The sequence below is a fragment of the Mytilus edulis genome, chromosome 2, assembly GCF_963676685.1.
Source record: "Mytilus edulis chromosome 2, xbMytEdul2.2, whole genome shotgun sequence".
Lineage (NCBI taxonomy): Eukaryota > Metazoa > Mollusca > Bivalvia > Mytilida > Mytilidae > Mytilus > Mytilus edulis.
This window is the reverse complement of record NC_092345.1, coordinates 98,691,541-98,713,611: the sequence shown is the minus strand read 5'-3', so window position 1 is coordinate 98,713,611 and position 22,071 is coordinate 98,691,541. Positions and strand designations below refer to the sequence as shown.

At 32.7% G+C, this 22,071-nt stretch overlaps 1 protein-coding gene across 1 annotated transcript in view; it reads right to left on the bottom strand.

Annotated features, from left to right (window-relative positions):
* LOC139513650 (uncharacterized) overlaps positions 1–21,857 on the bottom strand; it is a 41,221-nt gene extending 19,364 nt beyond the window's left edge. Inside the window, exons 1-6 of the mRNA XM_071302334.1 lie at positions 21,785–21,857; positions 11,195–11,336; positions 7,086–7,225; positions 4,732–4,879; positions 4,156–4,292; positions 3,468–3,603 (exon numbers count right to left, since the gene is read on the bottom strand). Coding sequence (XP_071158435.1) covers positions 3,468–3,603; positions 4,156–4,292; positions 4,732–4,879; positions 7,086–7,225; positions 11,195–11,336 — 703 coding nt within the window. The 5' untranslated portion in view covers positions 21,785–21,857. The remainder of the gene's footprint in view (positions 1–3,467; positions 3,604–4,155; positions 4,293–4,731; positions 4,880–7,085; positions 7,226–11,194; positions 11,337–21,784) is intronic.
* Positions 21,858–22,071: the final 214 nt, after the last annotated feature.

Here is a 22,071-nt window from a genome sequence, read left to right as displayed (position 1 = left end):
GTCAAATTGACGTGTTAGGTTTTTAAGATGTTCAATACAGTGTTCTCTAAGGAGTATGAGTAGACGGAGGGAACAGTGAAATAGGGTTTGATCCCACCTACGAAGAAATGTATCAGACAGGTTGCCGGTAGTTTGAGGCAGCGCTTTAATACATAAGCCACTAGGAATAACATTATTGTCAATATAATGACAGTAATTAGAAAGATGGTGTCTAGTACTAATTTGTTGTTGTTTAGTGATCCTTAGTTGTTTGAAATATTGATCATAATTCATGTTGTACACAGTTGGAATATAAGTCTGCTGGGATCATGAAAAACACAATGCAGGTAGCCCAAAAATAATATAGAGTCTATAAGAATCTACCAACCAGTAAACTTAATAGGTATTGGATCATCAAAATTGACAATACTACACAAACAGGAAAAATTATATGAGTCTGAAAGATTGTGTAACAATACCGATAAATAGATGGAAAACAAAACACTAAAAAGTGTTGAATATCATTGCACAAAGATGGAAAAACTGAACAGATGATATAAATTATACAATAATTGCAAATATTTCGGCTCAACAAATGGCCTTCTTCGGTGACAAAAGTTTTAACAATAATGAGATATAATGTATAAGGTGTAAACATAGATCACTAATAATACAGGTAAGTTTTGGTCGATTGATTTTAATCCAAAATCCTGAATATAATAATATTAACACTAGACTGTAAATTTAATTATTTCTTTCTATTGATTCCATCTGGATGGAGGACACCCAGTGTTTTTATCCAAAACCTCTCCCGATTTTCTCTTTGCCTATTTTGCCATGTACAATCCTGTTCGATCACAAGTATCTTCATGTGATCAAAATCTTTCAGGTTGTGATCTGGTAACCTGAAATGTTGGCTGACAGGAATGTACGGTTTTTTTGTGAGGTCACTCCTGTGGCCATTGAGGCGTTTGTGAAATGGCTGCATAGATTCACCAACATATTGGAGACCACATCTAGGACACTCAAGAACGTAAATCACGTTTGAGCTTTTGCAGTTGACATTGCAAAATATCTTGTATGTCTTTTCTGTGGTCTTACTGTGAAATGTTGATGAATGCTGCAATTGGTTGCAACATTTGCAGCGCTTGTCCCCACAAGGCTGACAATTACCTACAGTATGGTTAGGTTTGGAAAGGTCAGCACGGACAAGTATATTTCTCAGGCTGTTAGGTTGTTTGAAGGCAATCATGGGAGGCTCAGGAAAGATTTTGGATAACTTCGAATGTTTCTCGATTGCTGTCCAATGATCACGAATGGTCTTGAAACTATTTCTCAGGCATGGATGGTAGGTGAGCACACATGGGATTCTTTTACTTTTCTGTTTATCTTTGTAAGTTAGCAGACTGCTTCTGGGGATGGATTCCGCTTTTCGAAAACTATTTTTGATGTTTTTGTGTTTATATCCCCTTCTTTTTAAATGTCCTTTAAGCTGCCCCAGACGTTGTTTTGCAGTGTCTTCAGAGGAGCAGATTCGCCTTATTCTGAGAGCTTGGCTGTATGGAATGCTCTTCGTGCAGTGTGGAGGATGGCAACTTTCAGGCGACAAGTATTGATGAGTATCTGTAGGTTTAGAGTATATATCTGTGTTTATTATACCTACAGAGAGGGTGCTAGATGTATCAAGGAAGTTTATGGTGGAATTAGATGTTTCATGGGTGAATTTGATGGTAGGGTGTTGATTGTTAGCATTTGTTATAAAAGTTTCTAATTTTTGGTCTCCCTTGTCCCATTTCATGTCAACGTCATCAATAAATCGATACCAGGAAAGCGGTTTTTCGATGGAGCACTCCAGCAGTTGCTTTTCAAATTTACCCATGAATATATTGGCATAAGATGGAGCCATTTTTATCTTATATTGTGATCGAACAGGATTGTACATGGCAAAATAGGCAAAGAGAAAATCGGGAGAGGTTTTGGATAAAAACACTGGGTGTCCTCCATCCAGATGGAATCAATAGAAAGAAATAATTAAATTTACAGTCTAGTGTTAATATTATTATATTCAGGATTTTGGATTAAAATCAATCGACCAAAACTTACCTGTATTATTAGTGATCTATGTTTACACCTTATACATTATATCTCATTATTGTTAAAACTTTTGTCACCGAAGAAGGCCATTTGTTGAGCCGAAATATTTGCAATTATTGTATAATTTATATCATCTGTTCAGTTTTTCCATCTTTGTGCAATGATATTCAACACTTTTTAGTGTTTTGTTTTCCATCTATTTATCGGTATTGTTACACAATCTTTCAGACTCATATATATATATATATATATATATATATATATATATATATATATATATATATATATATATATATATATATATATATATACTGTTGTACCATATTTAATACGTATATGTGTTCTTGTACTATCATTACTACTATCATTATATCAATGCAAATGTAAGACTTAATTCATAGTTTTCTAACTGTTATACCATATCAATATGCTTATTTACTTTCCTTTGATTATTGGGCCTCAAGATAAATAGAATGACGATGTAAATAGAAGATATACACCTAACTTATTGTGTTTCATCTAGGACAACATTTTTTAGATGCAAAGCATTTATAATTGTTTCAGATTTATTCCTACTCAAAAAATGAAACTAAATTTACAAAGTTCACGAATAATAGTTATCATATGGGGATAGTAAGAAGTTTCTTCCCTTTCATGACAAAAAAGAATTCTGAAAGGTTTACACAGACAAATGAATTGATAATGCACGATTGAAATAAATGCATTAAACAAGGGGCGTATGACATTTGCGATGATTTTTAAAATTTCACTCTTTCATTTGCGCCGAGTTCATTTTTCAATTTGCGCCGATTTGATAATCGCTCCTAATTTCATTTACAATTTTACATAGATGAGTAAATACTGGCCATACATAAACGGCAGGCAGGTCAGTTCAAATGATCGCGAGAAAGGTTTCCTTATTTTTTCTACACACCTCACTCTTTGTAATGATATGTCTGCAATATTTATCTATAAAACAATTTTAAAGCTATCACGTTGTTATTGTTGGCAATTGTTGTTTTGTATAGACAAATGAAATTAGATTCTTAATAATAAGTATTGTAGACTAAATCACTATGATGGCCCGTTAGTCCAAATGAAATAGAGAATTGAAATACCACAGATGAAGATAACACCACATGCGAATAAAGTTAGCTAGATAAATTCGTTACACTATGTGCTTGTGACCTAAAACGATATATATGGGTCCATATATATATATATCTTATTAGGTCACTGGAATCTACTGACCCCATATATATGATATTAGGTCAACAACATACCATGTAACTTATAATAATAATAGATGTATATCTGTTTTTCAATTAAATACATTTTAAATTCATATCAATTATATATCAATTCCTCTCTGGAAACTAATAACTAAATCTTACCAGGAATAGACATTGACATACGGACAGCCAATCTAACAGGCATATCAGGCGTCGTCTTTACATGACAATATTCTTCTGACATAGTATTGACGTTTGCAATGATAACACATAATTCATTACCAAATTTCTTATATACCTACAATGACAAAATGCATAACCAATTTTCTTATACACTGATGAATCTGATAGTAAATTTCTTTTATAAAAAAAAACACAATTCAATATCGAAACTAGTGTATACATTTAAAAACATTTATTCATTACATAATTTATCACCACATACGGGCAAAATATGATTTAAAGCAAAATGATTTTTTAACGAAATTTTGGAAGTATTCAACATTATAGTATTAGAGATGTATGTGCATGTATTATTCCTTTAAAAAAGAATTCTAAACACATCTTCGTCTAGAACATATTGAATCAAAGACTGCATAAAGAGGCTTGACTTACTACTATCATTTTCGCAAAACATTTTTTTTTAAATTCAAAATGCATATGTATGCCAAAGCCTGAAGTTGGACGCATTAATTACTTCTTTCAGGTATGAAGTTCCATCAGACGAGTATACATTGTATCTTATCTTCGAATGATTAAAATTTCTCTATAAAATTGTGTTTTCTTATTGGAGAACAAAGCTCTATGGTCCATTATAATTCACAAAAATAAGATATTATGTTTACTATACCTCAGCGAATGTTATATCTGGGTCACCAGTTTTCATTGATATAACTTCCCCAAGAAATTTCATCAATTTGACTCCCGGATGCCAACCATAGCCTGATATTATATTTGGGATCAGGCTGAAGTAACCACAGGGTGCATCTATAACAAATATAGTAATCTGTGTCATAAAATGTTAACTAAAAGAACCGACTTTCAATGGGCCCGCGTTGCATGTATTTTATATGTCTAAGGGAAAAGCTCCTTTAAAAAAATCGATCGTACACCATTATAAATCTTGTCCGAGATCTTCATGATATTAATCTATAGTATAAGTTTTATAATAATCTGGCAGGAATTGTACCCGTGAGAGCGCGGACGGACGGACGGACACCCGGTATTTCCATGTCCTCCGCAGGTTACTCGGAGGACAACAACCACATATTTTTTTATCACATTGGTGTACAGTTCTATAAAATTCATCGGCATCATCTAAATTTAAAAAAAAAAATTTAAGTTACCACACTTTCAAGTGTTTTTTGTTTCTAAAATATTTTTCAATGGGTATAGTATAAAATACATAATCATAGTAATAGCTAACCACAAATGATAGGTTCTAGGTCAACTTTCATTATTTGCTCAACATCGTATGAATTAAATCCGACAGCGTACAATGCAGCACTTATTGCGCCTGCGCTGGCGCCAGCAAATCTGTGAATCTGTTTTAAAATTCCATGTTCTTCAAGCTCCTTCAAATATGAAATATAACATGGTTTATTTAAACATTGACAAGAATTCAAATTCACTATTCAATAGCATTAGCTACTAATCATGACCATCATTGAAGATATCATACATTTTGCAAGAATTGACATTCTTGGGCAACGACAATTACTATTTCAATAAGTTATGATAATGATGAAATAAAACTTTGTGTCAAAAATACATAATCAGTAATCTCAACAGTCTATTTCTTAAAATAGATTGTTAAACATCAAAACGTTAGATGTATAATAAAAAAAAAGGTGCAAAGCTTTGACGTGTTGTACAGACGTCAGTTGAAATTATAGAAAAAACGACGTCGAGTAATGTTACCATTCGTGCATTACTAAACCCAGTATCCAGCAATTCATTGATGACATAATAAATCATTGATATGGCCATCATTATAAATTTCATGTTAACAAAACTTTTTTTAATTTCCGAAATAACAAGGATATTGTCCTTCAGGGATAAGCTACCTTAGCTGTATTTGTGAAAACATTTTGAATGTTTTGGTCTTCAATCGTCAGAAACTTCATATTGTATTTGACCTCTTTTATTATTTTGATTCAAGCATCATTGGCGAATCTTTTATAGACGAAATGGGCGCCTGGCGTTCAAAATCTTAATTCTGCTTTTTATGATGAGATAATTTTTAATGCTGCATAGACTTAGTGACTTTTCAATTGTTATGAAATATTCCTGCAAAACTTCATTTAGTTAGTGATTATCATAATTCAATACATTGCTAAGATAGGCCATTAAAAAGGCATTCAAGGAACCTCTGTCCTTTAAATAAAAAGCTTCAGGAACTTCTGGCTTTGTTAGTCTTGTAGGATTTTTAATTTTAGTTTCTTGTGTTTAATTCAGAGCTTAGTATGACGTCCATTATCACTGAACTAGTATACATATTTGTTTAGGGGCCAACTGCCGTGAAGGACGCCTCAGCTCACGCTACATTGAAGACCCATTGGTTGCCTACAGCTGTTGTCTGTTCTAAGATCGGGTTGTTCGCTGTGACACATTCCCAATTTTTTTTCTCATTTTTATCTTTTTTTAACATTGAGCGAATATGCGAAAAACTTAAAATAACTAAAATACCGAAATTTCAATTTATCAAATGGCAAAATAAAAAGCTCAAACACATCAAACGGATAGAAAATAAATATCATGTTCCTGAATATGTACAGGCATTTCGGTATGGGAAAATGCTGGACACATGCACCCTTGTGTTATACCTATCTAAACCTTTCACTTAGATAGTCCCATAGAATTCAAATATTGAAAATATGTGTGAGCAAAACAAACAGACATAACAGGAAAAATGTCAACATTAAGCACTAAATTATTTAATAGTATTGTAACCAAGAAAGACTTCGTTTTTGTCATTCTTTTAGATCTACATCCTTTCCAACTCCACCGTAAACCAGACCCTTGACTCCTCCTCCTTCTTGGGCCAGATTTTACACCATTACTTTACCTTTCCAACTCCATCGTAAATAATACCCTTGACTCCTCCTCCTTGTAGTACCAGATTTTACACCATTACTTTACCTTTCCAACTCCACCGTAAATAATACCCTTGACTCCTCCTCCTTGTAGTACCAGATTTTACACCATTACTTTACCTCCCAAATTCCACCGTAAATAAAACCATTGACTCCTCCTAGATCTACACATTACTTTACCTTTCCAACTCCACCGTAAATGATACCCTTGACTCCTTCTCCTTCTAGAACCAGACCTTACACCATTAATTAACCTTTCCAACTCCACCGTAAATAGTACCCTTGACTCCTCCTCCTTCTAGTGATCTACACATTACTTTACCTTTCCAACTCCACCATTAGTTATACCCTTGACTCCTCCTCCTTCTAGAACCAGATTTTACATCATTATTTTACCTTTCCAAATCCATCGTAAATAATTCCCTTGACTCCTCCTCCTTCCAGAAAAAGATTTTACATCATTACTTTACCTTTCCAACTCCACCATTAATTATACCCTTGCTCCTCCTCCTTCTAGCACCAGATTTTACATCATTACTTTACCTTTCAAACTCCGCCTTAAATAAGACCCTTGACTCCCCCTCCTTCTAGTGATCTACACATTACTTTACCTTTCCAACTCCACCTTGAATAATACCCTTGACTCCTCCTCCTTCCAGAACCAGATTTTACATCATTACTTTACCTTTCCAACTCCAACGTAAACCAGACCCTTGACTCCTCCTCCTTCTAGTACCAGATTCTCAAAAGGAAAACTGTAATGTGATGGATCGATTTCGATACAATCTTCATCACCATGATGCGGTAGAGAGTTGTAATCCAAATCTAAAATACAGAACTTTTCAAATTACTCATTACATAATCGGATAGTCAAATAAATTTTGACAAAGAGGATCTTCATACTTTTAAGCAAAAACAAGAAAGAATCGATTCTGAGTCGAAATAATTTATCCAGGGTCCCTAATAAATTATGGTTACATCTCGGTGTATTAATACGACTCATAGCTTACATAATTTTATAAGAAGGAATTAAGAAGGTTTACTGATTTCTATTGCAAATCATTAAAATCAATGTATAAATCACAAAGTACCCTGTAAGGTGTCACAAGATGTCACAAGATGAAGCAGCTAACACCACTCTGAACTCTGAGCTGATATAGAAAAGGTCTTTGTACTTATGCAGTCTTAGACAAGCTAATTAGCATTCCTCATCTACAAGGCCACATTGTTCAATTATTTTTCGAATTGCAAATTAAAACGGTACTTAATGTTTTACAACTCCATTCATGTGTTCTGGGTCAATGTAACACTTTATATCATCTTAATTGTTTTTATCTTGGGACCGTCTAGGGTTTAAGCTGGGTCAGAAGTTTGTTTCTGTTAATGTGGGATAAATTAGAAATATGAGCCAAAAATAAACTAGGTAAAGGAGAGGGTTGAAATCTCACAAAACATGTTTAACACCGCCGCATTTGTTGCACCTGTCCCAAGTCCGGTACTTTATCTTTGCCATTGTCTTGTATTTTTTATTTATCTTAATTTTGGGTCATTTATTTGTTTTGGAGTTTATTGTGACTTTCATTTGATATGAACTAGTACATTTTTTGTTCAGGAATCGACCATTCCGCTACCCCTCCCCTTTTTTTTTAAGTTAAATGATTGCTCCTCAGCTTCAGCCCACCTCCTGGTGCAGAATTTTTCATTTTTTTATTTGCCATTGGCTGTTTTCTACTCTTTGGTCGGTTTGCTGTTTCTTTTTCTCTATTTTTTGCGCTATTTTCATATTTCTTGATCGGTGTGAGAAAATATTTCTCCTCACTAGTGAAAAATCTGTTCTCGGCAAATGATTGGTGGAAGTTTAATTGGATACATAAACTACATAAGTGTCCTTACAAACAACGGTATATTGCTGGGTCTTCCAAGTGCTCCACGAAACCTCTTTCTAAATTATTAACATCTATTTTATCAGCAATCAAAGACGGGCTTCAAAGTTATTGTGAAACTGCCTATTCTAGAGGTGGCGTGAATCAGATGTGGATACTTAAAAACTCCAAAGATCTTTTAGAGTACATACAATCTAACTCTCTTTCATCTTGTAACAGTATTAAAATATTTGACTTTTCTACTCTTTACACAAGTATTCCACATTCCAAACTAAAAGACAAATTGAAAGAGTTGGTATTACTTTGCTTCATAAAAAAGAATGGCCAACGTAGATACAAGTATCTTGTCTTAGGGAGGGATAAATCATACTTTGTAAAGAATCACTCTGATTCAAACAAAAAATTCTCTGAAACCGATATTATCAAGATGCTTGATTTCTTGATTGACAACTTATTTGTAACGTTCGGAGGACGTGTTTTTCAACAGACTGTTGGCATCCCAATGGGAACAAACTGTGCCCCTCTACTTGCCGACTTGTTTCTTTATTATTATGAGGCTGACTTCATGCAGGAACTTCTTAGAAAGAAAGATAAGAAGTTAGCAATATACTTTAACTCTACTTTCCGCTATATAGAGGACGTTCTTTCACTAAACAATTCAAAATTTGGTGACTATGTGGAACGCATCTATCCCATCGAATTGGAGATAAAGGATACTACAGATACAGTTAAGTCGGCTTCATATCTTGACTTACATCTAGAAATTGACAATGAGGGTCGGTTGAAAACAAAACTTTACGACAAAAGAGATGATTTCAGATTTCCAATTGTGAACTTTCCATTTCTAAGTAGCAACATTCCAGCAGCACCTGCATACGGGGTATATATCTCCCAATTGATACGATATTCCCGAGCTTGCATTTCCTATCATGATTTTCTTGATAGAGGGTTACTGCTCACAAGGAAGCTATTAAACCAAGAGTTCCAAATGGTGAAGTTCAAATCATCCCTTCGTAAATTTTACGGACGCCATCACGAGTTGGTTGACCGTTATGGAATAACCGTTTCACAAATGATATCGGATATGTTCCTTACGTCGTAACTACAACCCCCTTCCCTTTCATGAATGTGACCTACCGAATTAGACTATTTACCGGATTTGTAATCACATAAGCAACACGACGGGTGACACATGTGGAGCAGGATCTGCTTACCCTTCCGGAGCACCTGAGATCACCCCTAGTTTTTTGTGGGGTTCGTGTTGTTTATTCTTTAGTTTTCTATGTTGTGTCATGTGTACTATTGTTTTTCTGTTTGTCTTTTTCATTTTTAGCCATGGCGTTGTCAGTTTGTTTTAGATTTATTAGTTTGACTGTCCCTTTGGTATCTTTCGTCCCTCTTTTAATTGTGACGTTAAATTTTCTTGGTTTCTTTTTTAATTTCCTATTGTGACGTCATGAAAAAAGGCGACCATGTCTCATGACATCACATAAAAAGTACACAGTTTTCTTCAAAAGGAAGGATAAAAATAATTAGAGAAACAGATTCCACCAATATAACTCGTGTATTACGATATTTATCCAGTCTCAACAGTTAAATTTTAACTATTTAAAAAGCTCAACATACGGGGCGCCGAATGGGACTCTTGTGGTTTTGTACTCAAAATTCAATTTTGTACGGACAAAAGTGACTTTTGTTCAACAAAAATAAGTTCAGTTTAACAAAATTTGTATCATACTACAAATTTAAAATTTTGTCATACAAAATTATCTATCAGCGGACAAAAGTCACTTTTGTCATGACAAAATTCATTTTTGTTACACAGACTTGAATTTTGTTACCTAATTTGAAAATTGGGCGACAAAAGTCAATTTTGTATTCAAATTAGTTTAGTTTGGTTTCTGTGAACTAATTTGCATACAAAATCGACTTTTGTTACACAAAATTGACAAAAATGAATTTTGTCTCAACAAAATTGACAAAATTGAATTTTGTCTCAACAAAATTGACAAAATTGAATTTTGTCTCAACAAAATTGACAAAATTGACTTTTGTCTCAACAAAATTGACAAAATTGACTTTTGTGAGACAAAATTGACTTTTGTCTCAACAAAATTGACAAAATTGACTTTTGTCTCAACAAAATTGACAAAATTGACTTTTGTCTCAACAAAATTGACAAAATTGAATTTTGTCTCAACAAAATTGATTTTTGTCTCACGAAAGTCAATTTTGTCTCACGAAAGTCAATTTTGTCTCACAAAAGTCAATTTTGTTGTTACAAAATTGAATTTTGTCGTCACAAAAATGAATTTTGTCGTCACAAAATTGACTTTTGTCTCAACAAAATTGACAAAATTGACTTTTGTCTCAACAAAATTAACAAAATTGACTTTTGTCTCAACAAAATTGACAAAATTGAATTTTGTCTCACAAAATTGAATTTTGTCTCACAAAATTGAATTTTGTCTCACAAAAATCAATTTTGTCTCACAAAAGTCAATTTTGTCTCACAAAATTGAATCTTACCTCACACAATTGACTTTTGTGATTTAATTTCCATATCAGGTAACAAAAGTCAATTGTGTATGCAAATATGTTTATATTTGCATACCTTTTAGACAAAATTGACTTTTGTCATGACAAATATGAATTTTGTCTACAAAAATGAATTTTGTCTACAAAAATGAATTTTGTCATGACAAAAATTAATTTTGTCTACACAAATGAATTTTGTCATCACAAAATTGAAGTTCTCACAAAACAAGTCTGTAGCACATAGTTTTGTAAGACAAAAATGATTTTGTTATGACAGAATTGAATTTTGTACAAAACCACAAGAGTCCCATTCGGCGCCCCGTACAACAAGCCTCGCGATTTTCTTGATCGGTGTGAGAAAAATATTTCTTACCTATATCACCATCGTGTTGGTCACATTCTTCTTTCAAAGCTGACAAGAATTTCTCACGTGCGACCTTAATTTTCTCTCTTGCATTTCGACATTTTTCTGACATCAAAGGATCTTTCATACTCTGAGAAGTTTTGTTACCCATCTATCAAATGTACAAAAATTTAATATACAATATAATAATATTTGAAAAAGGATGGGCGTTTTTAGCGACCAATATGATTTTGATGTTATAGGGGCGGGGTTAACATCACATCTGCAAAACTTTTACAAATGTAAGTGTGTGCTACAAAAGTTAAGCTCCTATAGCTAAAGCACCAAGATGCTTCGACAACTACTATATACATATGCAACTGGAGAATGACACAATAACAGTACAAAACTAGACAGAAACAACGCATACATTCACTTACTGGTACTGTTCATACTGATTTATCGCACTAAACTAAAACAGAAAGACCAAGTAGAATGCTGACATTCCAAGATCAAGAAAAGGCTAAAAATTCAAAATCCTTACATATTTAGTATAATGGAACAACTTCAACGATAAGAGGGACATACCAGATGTCTACAACTCCCGTGTGGTCTCATGGAGAAACTTCAACGACAATAACATATGGGCGTTTTTCAATAAAAGCGTAAATTTCAGACCTAAAAAAAAATGGAAAATCAACTTATCTAAAATTTAATTTCAAGAGTTATTTTGAATACCTCTATTATAGAACTGTTTGTAAACAAAAAGTGCAATCTTAAATATTCTTTAAAATGATATTATTTTCATAATTTGTGTACTGTTTCGTAGGGGACAAAAACGAAACTTCTTCTAAACACACATATTTTTTGCAATTTTAAATGTTTCCTATAGACATTCCAGTTTGTTTGCTTTAAATACAAGAAAAATCTCATTTTTTTCTGAATTGGAAAACCATTTTTATCGATAAAGATTAGACAGTACTTCACATATGAATGTACAACTCATGTTAAGTAGTAGACATTTTGATGCGTTTCGTAGTGGACAAAACCGTTTCGTAGTGGACAAAAAGTTTCGTAGTTGACATCAACCCTATTATATGTTTATAAAAACATAATAAAAATTACATGAAACTAACCCTTGTTATTTGTTTAATTTTTGCACGAATATAATTGAAAAAAGATTAAAAAAAGACTGCATGGTAGTGGTAGTGTCCACTAAGAAACGTTTTTCTCCCATACTTGTTTCGTAGGGGACCGTTTCGTAGGGGACATATTCGCATGCTTTATTTTCCCCCTCACAATCCCTATATTGCAATAGTAACAAGACTGATTGTATTCATCAAAGCATTTATTAAGCTGTACACTGATATTTTTTTCATAATTTTAAAACCAGATACTGAAGGAGATTTGACCCGTTTCGTAGTGGACATTAACAAAAATACGGTATCACTCTGGTCCATTTGATGTGCTCAATTTTTCTTACCAACAATTTAATTGCCGTTATAAAAGCATCAATTCTTTTGTAAGACCCTAATGTTTATATCTCTTGCAAACAAAAATTACATTGATTTTATAAAACTGTTTACTGGCAAATTTTAATAACTTCGTTTCGTAGTGGACATTTTATGAGGGACTCACCTTCTGAAATAAAAAATCCTATATTGAAAGCTGTTTATGAAAATATGTTGGCTCTGAACATACTTTTGAATTATTAAAGAATTTATGTAAAGTAAAAATAACATTTATTTCTTCATTTTTTTACGATATTTTAGAGTATGAATGTTGAACAGGAGGTCTAGGGACATGCCATTTTGGTTGTTTTGGACCATTCAGGAATCAATATCTTATCAATCCCTCTAAAAATAAACTGTTTCTTTGCTTATAAATGTTAAATCTAATCCAATGTACTGACTGCACAAAAAATTACTTGCAAAGATCAAACACGTTTTTTTTAAAGTGGCTGTGACAAGAAAATACGTTTTTATTGAAAAACGCCCATATCAGATGTCAACAACTCCATTGTGGGGTCTCATGGAACAACTTCAACGACAAGATAGACATACCAGATGTCAACAACTCCAGTGTGGTCTCATGGAACAACTTCAACGACTAGAGGGACATACCAGATGTCAACAACTCCAGAATGGGGTCTCATGGAACAACTTCAACGACAAAAAGTCATACCAGATGTCAACAATTCTAATGTGGTCTGATGGAACATCTTCAACGACAAGAGGGACTCATGGAACAACTTCTACGACAAGAGGGACATACCAGATGTCAACAACTCCAATGAGGTTGCATGGAACAACTTCCACGACAAGTAGAACATACCAGATGTCAACAACTCCATTGTGGTCTCATGGAACAACTTCCACGACAAGAGGGACATACCAGATGTCAACAACTCCAGAATTGGGTCTCATGGAACAACTTCAACGACAAGAGGGACATACCAGATGCCAACAACTCAAGTGTGCAGCAGGTTGAATGTGTGTTTGACAAACACGGGAATACAGAGACATTGAAATTGATTAGTTTGTAGACACTGCCAAATGCCTACTACAGTAAGAATACATTGGCAATAAAGTGTCTTGTGATATGACATTTTATTGGTAAATAGTATGTGTAGATATGTACTTTCTATAGAGCTTTATATGTCACGGTTTATGTACTTTCTAAAATATTGCTTTATATGTCACGGTTTATATACTTTCTATAGAGCTTTATATGTCACGGTTAATGCACTTTCTATACTATTGCTTTATATGTCACGGTTTATATACTTTCTAAAATATTGCTTTATATGTCACGGTTTATATACTTTCTATAGAGCTTTATATGTCATGGTTTATGTACTTTCTATACTATTGCTTTATATGTCACGGTTTATGTACTATCTATAATATTGCTTTATATGTCACGGTTTTTGTTGAAAACTTTGTGGCTGAAAATTTCTTTCCAAACAAACTACTGTGGAGCAAAACTGTAAAACAGACTTTAGGCATATACGAAGAAAACAAATGGAAACACTCAGTTGAACGGCGACCAGAACTTAAGCGGTACTATAAAATACATACATGCTTGACGGAGCATCGTTTACTATGACTAGCGGTAACTTATCCATCTTTAAATTCAAAATTTATGACGCTTTTGAAATTAGGAGCCATAATATCAAAACAGGCAAATGCTCCTTGTGTAACTTATATAATACGGATATACTTATGCATTATATACTTTGCTGTACATCTCTTTCACATATTCGGACAGAAATGTTCTACAAAATTGTTGATATTTTCGACGTAGAAGATTCTGTTCGTTTCTTTAACCAAGATAATGACGAAATTGTAGAGTCGTTACTTGAAAAATAGTTATTTAAAGTACCAGGATTATAATTTAATACGCCAGACACGCGTTTCGTCTACATAAGACTCATCAGTGACGCTCATATCAAAACAGTTAAAAAGCCAAACAAGTACAAAGTTGAAGAGTATTGAAGACCCAAAATTACAAAAAGTTGTGCCAAATACGGCTAAGGTAATCTACTACATTGGAAGTATGAATCATACCATGCAAACTATAAATGCTGATGTATGGAGCCCCATGATGTGCCACATAGCAGATTATATGTATAAATGCTGATGTATGGAGCCCCATGATGTGCCACATAGCAGAGCATATGTATAAACTATAGCAGGTCTTCAATTATGATCTTTATAGTCACATATTTGATCTCAACTAATGCTGTTCTTGTTTTTGTCAAAAATGAAAGTGGCCACATCCGTGTTCATCCTCAACCTTTATAAATATTATGTATTACCATCAAATACAACTTACATTTAAATATTAAGAATGAACCCCCACTTCCATTTCAGACGTAAACCGTCTAAAAATTTACCAAAATGCAAAATTTCAAAGACTTCAGTAATTTAGCATAACTTAATGATGCCAGTACCCGATACATGTGCAAATGCATTGAGAAAAAAAACCAGCCCATATGTGTGTAATAGAAGTATACTACTTTCAAAAAAATAGCTAAAAGTTTAAATTTCAACAATTTTGTACAACTAATATATTTTAGGGCCAAAAAGGGGTATCTCATTAGATTGAAATTTTACCTTGAATTTTAACAAAAAGACTAAGCTTACCTGCACAAATAAAGGTTTTTCCATTATGCAAGGAAAATCTTATTGTTTTCATAATGCCTATTGATTGTCGGCAAATTAAAGAATGCGGGCATTCAAGGACGAAGAGCGTGTTGTATTTCAATGTATCTTTTAGATTTGACTCTTGTCTTTCACATCTATATATGTATATTACTCAGTGCAGGATCCGATCGTCTATCAAGAAAATTGTTAAATCGATCCCATCGCGTATGTTAACTTTATCCTATATAAAAAGTTTCAAAAGATAAAGGCTGAATTAAAGAAGTATTATAATTTTGAAAAAAAATGCTATTCAAAGATGCATTCAGGCGCGGATCCAGAGAGGGGGGTTCCGGGGGTTGGTTTGTGAATTTTGTCTAGATAAGTTAAAACCAAAACAGCTATCGGAAATGTATATTTTCAAAATAATGAATCGATCGATAAACAACTAACCGAAATACTCATGAATGAATTACTAGAAAACTGTTCAAAGTTAGTCCATCATTTTGTACTAATGGGTGACTTTAACGGAACTGTTTTGCAAAGTTTCATGCGTCTGACGCGTTTTTCTGGATTTTTATCTTCATAAGGAACGCTCAAACTGAATATTTTAAAGCAAAGGACAATTTTAAAGAATCGAAACAGTTGAAGAGCTTTATGAACCAAAAGACCTTAAAAATAGCCAAATCCATTTAAGGTCAACTCTGCAATAGGACGTTGAAACCTTATTTCTGTATAGTTTCCTTATTTAAATATGAACAATTTAATTATTAAATGAAATGAAAAAAGTGACATATAGCTCACTTTCATTTAAAGACGAAGCCTTTTTTTCCATTATAAGAAACAAATCCACACATGACATTAAAATTAGTTATGTTACCCTTAACGATACGTTTTCCATTAAAATCACTCATTAGTAAAATTTCATAATCGATTGTTGCTAGTTTTCAGTAGTTTTCATGCATGAGTATATCGGTTGTTGCTTCGCATCACGGTGCGGAACTATTAGTTTCAGTCGAAATACACGCCATCTTGAATAAATTAATTATCACATATAGAATTAGTCCGAGATTACTCTGACGTCCAACGGCTGTTTTGCCAGACAAGCTGGGGCCGTGGGACGTCAGAGTTCGTCCCATATCAAAAAGTGGATATTTGCCCACCCAAAATAGATGCGCTGCTTCGTCGCTTCTGATGCAGACTGACGGCCTTGGACTTATACAAATCGGGCATCAATCTGTTCATTTTTCATTTATCTCTTCATTTATGTAAGTTTCACCTACCTGCCAACCTTTATTTTTCCATATTTTAACAGTTTGCACAGTGACTCATCGATTTCGGCATTTTGCCTTTCATTTTTAAAGATAATCACGTGACCACGAGAAAACAGTGATGATTTATGCAAATGACCTAGCATATTAATCTATTGCAATAAAAAATCATAATATCTAATAAAATTTGTAGATTTAGCTAACAAAGTCCTTATATTTGTATAAAGTAACATTCGTTTATAGTGGAAAATTGTTTTGACGTTGAATAAGCTACAATTAAAAATTGCTTGCTGGTCCCTCTCTGTGATTACCATTATATTACGCTGGTTCATTTCCCAATCAATCTGTCACCAAGGGAAGATAAATAACTCGATTTTCGTTCATAGTCTTTTTCAAAAATGATGAACGGCTCTTTATATTGATTGGTATGTAATCATTTTAAACGTTTCAAATTTATGAAATTATATTCGTACATCAATGTTTTTGATATACCAATAACAAAAACTGAAATATATTGAATTGATACATTTTGTAATTATTCAAAATTATATCAGAAACCTAAACTTAATTATAAAATAATGAATCTGTTAAGGGGAGAGAATACTCCCATAACTTTTTCGAATTGGCACATAATACAACGAAATGTCACTCTTGCATACAAATGGCACATCAATATAATTAATTATCTGCGAAATCGTCCCCCACCTTCAATGATGATTCTAAATTATAAATATAATCAAAAGTTGTTAATCTATAGATAGTTAAGACTAATGAAAGCTAACCCAATGTAAAAATATTTCTTTGCAATTTTTTAAAACTTCCTCAGAAAAATACTCGATCCACTTGACTTTCATAGCTCAAAATTAACGTTTTTACACAATATTTGAATAAAGTAGTTGAAGATTATTCGCTTCTCAAAGTGTAAGAAGCAATAAAAATCGTATGCTTGCACCATCCTACCGAAATACGGATTTAATTAAGTCCTGAACATTTCGACATTTCTTCGTATATTTTAATCAAAACCGGTTTTAATCAAATCACAAGTACGTGTTAAGATCCGACTGAATACCTATTTTCCTATATGGTCAGGTAAAGTTGCTAAATGACCATGATGTAACACCTCGTTCATTTACGATGCAAGTTATCTAAATGTCCGAGAGCTTCCGATTGTAACGTGGTCGGAACTAAATGCTTTCATACCGGTCTCCTGTAAAGGAGGTGAAAAATCGTGATTGGCTACTAAATGTTAAACATCGATCTCCTATAAAGGAGGTAAAAAAATATTAATATTTGCATATTTTTAGTCTCGAGACCACGAACTCTCTCGTAACTTGACGTCCATTTGAAAGTGAAAGGCAAAATGCCGAAATCGATGGGTCACTGTGAAAACTGTTAAAATATGGAAAAATAAAGGTTGGCAGGTAGGTGAAACTTACATAAAGGAAGAGATAAATGAAAAATGAACAGATTCATTCCCGATTTATATAATTCCAAGGCCGTCAGTCTGCATCAGAAGCGACGAAGCAGCGCATCTTTTTTGGGTGGGAAAATATCCACTTTTTGATATGGGACTGACGTCCCACGGCCCCAGCTTGTCTGGCAAAACAGCCGTTGGACGTCAGAGTAATCTCGGACTAATAGAATTACAGACTTTTCTCGTCCAGGATAAGACATCAAATGCCGGAAAATTAACTATGTGTATTTCAGTTCCGATCAACTGTCATTAATTCATGTATGTTTTATTATGCATACATTTCACAGATAAACTCAATATTGAAATATCAATTATTATTACGACGTCGTGTTTAAATTGCTTTGTTACTCTGCAATTTGCTTTGCTAAACAGTGTTCCTATACAATGTTTACAAAAATGAAATGGTGACCCTCTGCTGTTGTTTTTTATTTGGTCGGGTTGTTGTCTCTTTGACACATTCCCCATTTCCATTCTCAATTTTATTATCTGTCTTTTATAACTTCTGACAATATAGGCACACCTCCAGAAAGGCACACCTCAAGAGTCGCTTCTAAATTTATAATTGTTTTTATTTTCAACAAGAAATTTAAATTTTCTAAAAGCATGGGTGTATAACGCACACTCGTAAAGTACATCCATTTTATATCAATCAATATCTAAAAATACCACATTTCCAATACTAATTTAACAACCACATGCACAAATATAACCTTAAATTAGTGTAGAGCGAAGCAGTCCATAGCTTTTTAGAAAGCTAAAACTTGTTTCCCGATTAAATTCCATAAGTCGGAAAATATGCAATTTCTATAATAATATTTTTGGTATTGCCTATTCTGGACAGACCAACAACCGCTCATATTTATCGTCTTTACTATTCAGAACATTAACACACAGAATAGGAAGGTCTAATTTTAAGCAAATACCTATACCCCCTTTATCTATATCCGAGTTCCTGCATTTTCCAGTCCATGAATACGTATCATCAGGCTTAACAGGTCTATCATTAGTTTTTTAAGAAGGTTTCAAACATGCAAAATATACTTACGTTATCCGTAGAAAGATTATTATTCGTGTGTTTTGCTAGAGACACCTCGGATGTTTTACAAACAAAATCTATTTAAGAAACTGGCTTAGCTTTGGACATACTATTATGTCCACTTAATGCTTACATTTTATTTCCTACCGAACTTTGCTTCACATTAATTATCGCCAGTCACGGCGCTCACTTCTTGGCCGATGCCCTAGTTTATCGAAGAAGATTTTGCTTTGTTGCCTTCACCATTACACTTGTGACAAATGACAGGAGTTCCATGACAGTTATCTGTTTGATGCTTATATTCTGCCGTTGTTTGATTAGTGTTGCAATATATGGGGGAGTTTTTATGAAAAAGGAATTATTAAACTTAATAAGTTATTAGAGAAATCTGCTAGGGTTATAGTAGAACATGACATAATGACATCATGCAGTGTATTATTTAATAGTTTAAACTGGTTAAATGTGGAAAAACGCATTCATTACAAAAAGGCAATACTTGTATTTAAATCATTAAATGATATGGTTCCTAATTATTTACAAAAAGATTTTCAATTTACTGGTGATCAAAATTATAATTTACTTTCAGCTGATTAAAAACTATCAAATCTTCCAAAACCAAAAACATTTAAAAACAACATTAACATATTCAGGTTCTCAAATATGGAACAGTTTACCAAATGAAATAAATATGAGTAATACACTTGCATCTTTTAAAACAAAATGTTACAAAATTTTCATCAATTGTGCAAATTAATATGCTTTTTCATCATTATCTATATACAATTGTATATTGTGTATGGTATATCATTATAATACTGTATATACTTATAAATATGTTATAATTATTTTGAGGACTCTCAGGAAGATTAGTTTTCAATAATGGGATCATCCTCTTGAAATAAAGATTATTTGTTTATCTATTTTATTTATTTCATGACGACGTACAGATGAAGTGTGATTTTGCTCACCACAATACCAACTAAATTGAGCACATGCATTTGTCTCTAACAAAAAATATACACATATACCGTTATCTTGTGTATACCGTTAAAATGTGCAGAGTTTTTTCCACAGACAACTGCTGGTGAATTAAAAAAAAACATTATATTTATAAATATGTAGGACGCGGAGGTGCGATGGGGACGTTTGGGTCAATGGAAGCAACAGTCACTTTATATCCTCTATTTGCACGATTCTTAATTCTAATTTCATCCTCAGATTTTGGAATGAAAATTTCAATTTATAGTTGTTCATTGTATTTAAAATAAAGTAGTGATTTACCGTCTTTGAAATATAATGAGTATTTTTACGATCGTCTGTTTGTCGAGGTTATGAAAATGAATGTTACTGTGCATAACAAACATTCGGTCAAAATGGTCAAAAAAGTCACTTATCCCGTTTGGTAAAATAACAATTATAAAGTCACTAATTATATCAAACTGTAATCATCTGTTCATGTCCATCCCAGGTCCAGATAGTTTTATGATAAGTCAACTTAATAGTAAAATTTATTCCTTCATTTAGGATGATAGGCCTGACAAGATAATGCGGGATCTTCTATGTCAAGAATATTTCAGAATAAAAACGATTAATTTGAGAAATTTTGTACAAGGGTTAAAACTTACTTGGGTAAGAAGATTATTTAAATCAAAATCTAAATGGATTCAATTATTTACCTCCAGCCAAAATATAAATTTTACAGAGTTGGTTTATTTGGGAATTATTAAAAAATAAAAAAATAAAATTTGGGATTATTTTTACATTCCTGGAAAACTATGTCAAAATCCAGACATCCATTTCATTTTGAGGAAGTCATTTCTACATCTATATGGCATAATGAACATATTAAAATTGATAATGTCAGCGTTTACTATAAAAATTGGGCACATCATTGGGTATGGACTGTAAATGACCTGTTAGATGAACATGGAAATATATTAACATATGAACATTTTGAAATTATGTATACAGTTTTATGGACTTGTATATGCATTGGAATCAACACTGAAAGAGAAAAAAAAAACATCAGGCTATTATACCTTTTAACTTTAATATTTTCTTCAAGTCCGAAAAGGGCTCAAAGGACATGCATGTATACTATTTTGAATCAAGGAACTTTACCTACAGATTGTGTAGCAGAAAAAAAATAGAAAGGTATTCTAAATAAAGTTGTAGAAAATTGGAAAAAATAATTGTGTGTTATCAAGGTTTCAAAAAACACAAGGTTATGTTGGTTTCAATAAAGACTTATTCATTATATCTAAGGGACAAATGGTCTACTCTTTCAAATGAAACTTGTTAATAGTACTTGTGTACATTTTACAAGGACGAGTCTGAAACTATAGAACAACTACTTTGGAGGTTGTCATATTGTAGCCGACATTTGGTACAATCTAAATTCTTGGATTTTCTATAAGGTTCTTATCGAAATTCCACTTAATTTGAAAATTGTCATGTTTGGCCTCTATGAAAATTACAAACTCAATTTTATTAAAAATAAAGTTATCTTACTTATAAACAACTTTATTGTATAAACGGAAATTTGTTTTTGTCCTGAATGTGCATGAAATTTGTGCGATGGAACGTTTTAAACAAGCAAGAATTAATCAATCAATCAATCAATCTGGGGGGAAAACATAGTAAATATTTTTTTAATTATAAATGATTTAAATGATATATAAAAAATGCACTTACCACTCTAAAACAAATAAAAAAACGTTTGAAATGCGATGTCTTTTGTTTACTTTAAACAAAAACTACATATCCGTTTCTTATCTCCTTAACGGAAATAAAAAATCATATAATTGACTGTTACTTTGTGTATATAATTGTGCTGCTAATCATCTCTATCCTGCTATTGTTTTATATTTAAAATACATTTTAATCTGGTAAAAGATAAAGTATATATAAACTGTTGCAGTTGATGTCCATTTAAAGTCAACGGACAATTACATCTTCATTGTACAAATCAAAATTATGAA